The sequence below is a fragment of the Pipra filicauda genome, unplaced genomic scaffold (genome assembly GCF_003945595.2).
Source record: "Pipra filicauda isolate LSUMZ 115617 unplaced genomic scaffold, ASM394559v2 scaffold963_size44949_pilon, whole genome shotgun sequence".
Taxonomy (NCBI): Eukaryota; Metazoa; Chordata; class Aves; order Passeriformes; family Pipridae; genus Pipra; species Pipra filicauda.
The window spans coordinates 42,909-44,948 of NW_024105157.1; the positions used below are offsets into that span (position 1 = coordinate 42,909).

At 51.0% G+C, this 2,040-nt stretch overlaps 1 protein-coding gene across 1 annotated transcript; it reads left to right on the plus strand.

Annotated features, from left to right (window-relative positions):
- Nucleotides 1–804, plus strand: LOC114001978 (olfactory receptor 14J1-like; the record flags this gene model as incomplete). The annotated part of the gene is made up of 1 exon (XM_027747584.2): nucleotides 1–804. A coding segment is annotated over one exon (804 nt), but the record flags the coding sequence as incomplete, so codon positions are not given.
- Nucleotides 805–2,040: the final 1,236 nt, after the last annotated feature.

A 2,040-nucleotide genomic window follows, 5' to 3' on the forward strand; every position in this document is an offset into this window, starting at 1 on the left:
ATGGGCTTCTTCCTGCTCCACCTCTCCCTCACAGACCTGGGCTGCATCTGCACCACCGTCCCCAAAGCCATGCACAGTTCCCTCCAGAACAACACAACCATCTCCTACAAGGCATGTGCTGCACAGCTCTTTTTCTTTTATTTCTTCATGTCAGCAGAGTTTTTCCTCCTCACCATCATGTGCTACGACCGCTACGTTGCCATCTGCAAACCCCTGCACTACGGGACCCTCCTGGGCAGCAGAGCTTGTGCCCACATGGCAGCAGCTGCCTGGGCCGCTGGGTTTCTCTATTCTCTGCTGCACACAGCCAATACATTTTCCCTGCCCCTGTGCCAGGGCAATGCCCTGGGCCAGTTCTTCTGTGAAATCCCACACATCCTCAAGCTCTCCTGCTCACACTCAGGCTACCTCAGGGAAACTGGGCTCACTGTGGTTATTGCCTGTTTAATGTTTGGTTGTTTTGTTTTCATTGTTTTCTCCTATGTGCAGATCTTCAGGGCTGTGCTGAGGATCCCCTCTCAGCAGGGACGGCACAAAGCCTTTTCCACGTGCCTCCCTCACCTGACCGTGCTCTCCCTGTTTGTCAGCACGTTATTCTTTGCCTACCTGAAGCCCCCCTCCATCTCCTCCCCATCCCTGGATCTGGCCCTGTCAGTTCTGTACTCAGTGGTGCCTCCAGCACTGAACCCCCTCATCTACAGCCTGAGGAACCAGGAGCTCAAGGATGCCATGAGGAAACTCATAACTGGGTGTTTTTCAGAAGCAATAAATTCTCCTTCTTCTGCATGTTATGGACCTCATTAAAGGCCAATCCTGTTATGGACTTCATTAAAGGCCCACCATATCTTCTCTGTTTTTTACTCCTGGTAGGGGTGTTATTTTTGTGACAATTTGTTCACACCAAAAAATCTTTATATCTATAAAGATACGTGCATATATAAAAAAGTATATGTATGTTTATATATATATAATCACCATTTCCAATTCAATGTCTGCCTTTCTAGCCTGGCCCAGAGGCTGTACAAATTGGCAATTGTACTTGCTGTGTGCTTAAACCAAATAAAGAACTCTGCCTTGGCTTGTTTGCCTGACATCTTTCCTCTCTGACTTCTCTGCAGCTGCAGGGTCGGTGCCTCTGTGCAGAGCTGGGCCAGAAAAGAGTCCCAGCAGAGCAGCACTGCCAGGGAGCAGCAGCCCTTCTCCTGCCTGGCCTCCTCTCCCTTCCCTTCCACACTGTCCTGCAGAGCCCTGTGTTGGTGGAGGCCTCAGTGCTCTGGCAGTCGGTCCCAGTCCTGCTGCAGGACTGTCCAGGGACTGCAGGCAGGGACAGCCACGGGCACTGCTGGCACAGAGCTGACCTCTGCAGCAGCACTGCCATCCTGCAGGGGCATCTCCTCAGGCCAGGGCCTCAAAGCTTCCATCTGCTTTCCACTCTGCTCTCCAGGATGTGCCCAACACAACGCCCTGCAGAGGAAACCAGCAGTGACCAGCACAAGGGGGGGAGTGCTCAGGGTGGGGGCACCCAGCAGTGCCCTGGCACAGCCAGCGCCGCTCCCAGCACTGGCCTCTCACCCCAGGCCAGTGGGCTTGTTCTTCCCTCCAAGGAGGGACAGCAAATGACCAGCTCAGGAGTCCATGTTTGCACTGCATGGACAGGACATGCCCATGTGTCACAGCTTGGGGCTGGGGGGTGGAAGGCTTAGACAAAGTTGATGGCAGAAGCCGTCTCCTTGAGCTACGAGGTGCAGAAAGGACCCCCTTGCTTTCTAAAGTCCTTCTCAGAGAGGAGCCTGGGGGTGGCTGGATCCAATCTCAGACTCAGATTTTGGTTTCAATTGAAGGAATTATAGAGGTGTGATTCAATCACTTTGTCCTGCAGGTTTTAGTGATGGCAAATCAGAAATATTTCTATAAAACCAATGATTTATTATGACAAATGAACAAAAAATTGATCAGAAAAGTGAACAGATGAAAGACCTTAAAGAGAATTATTTACTTCAAATTATAAAAGCCAAAAACCCCTAGTAGTATAGTGTAAGA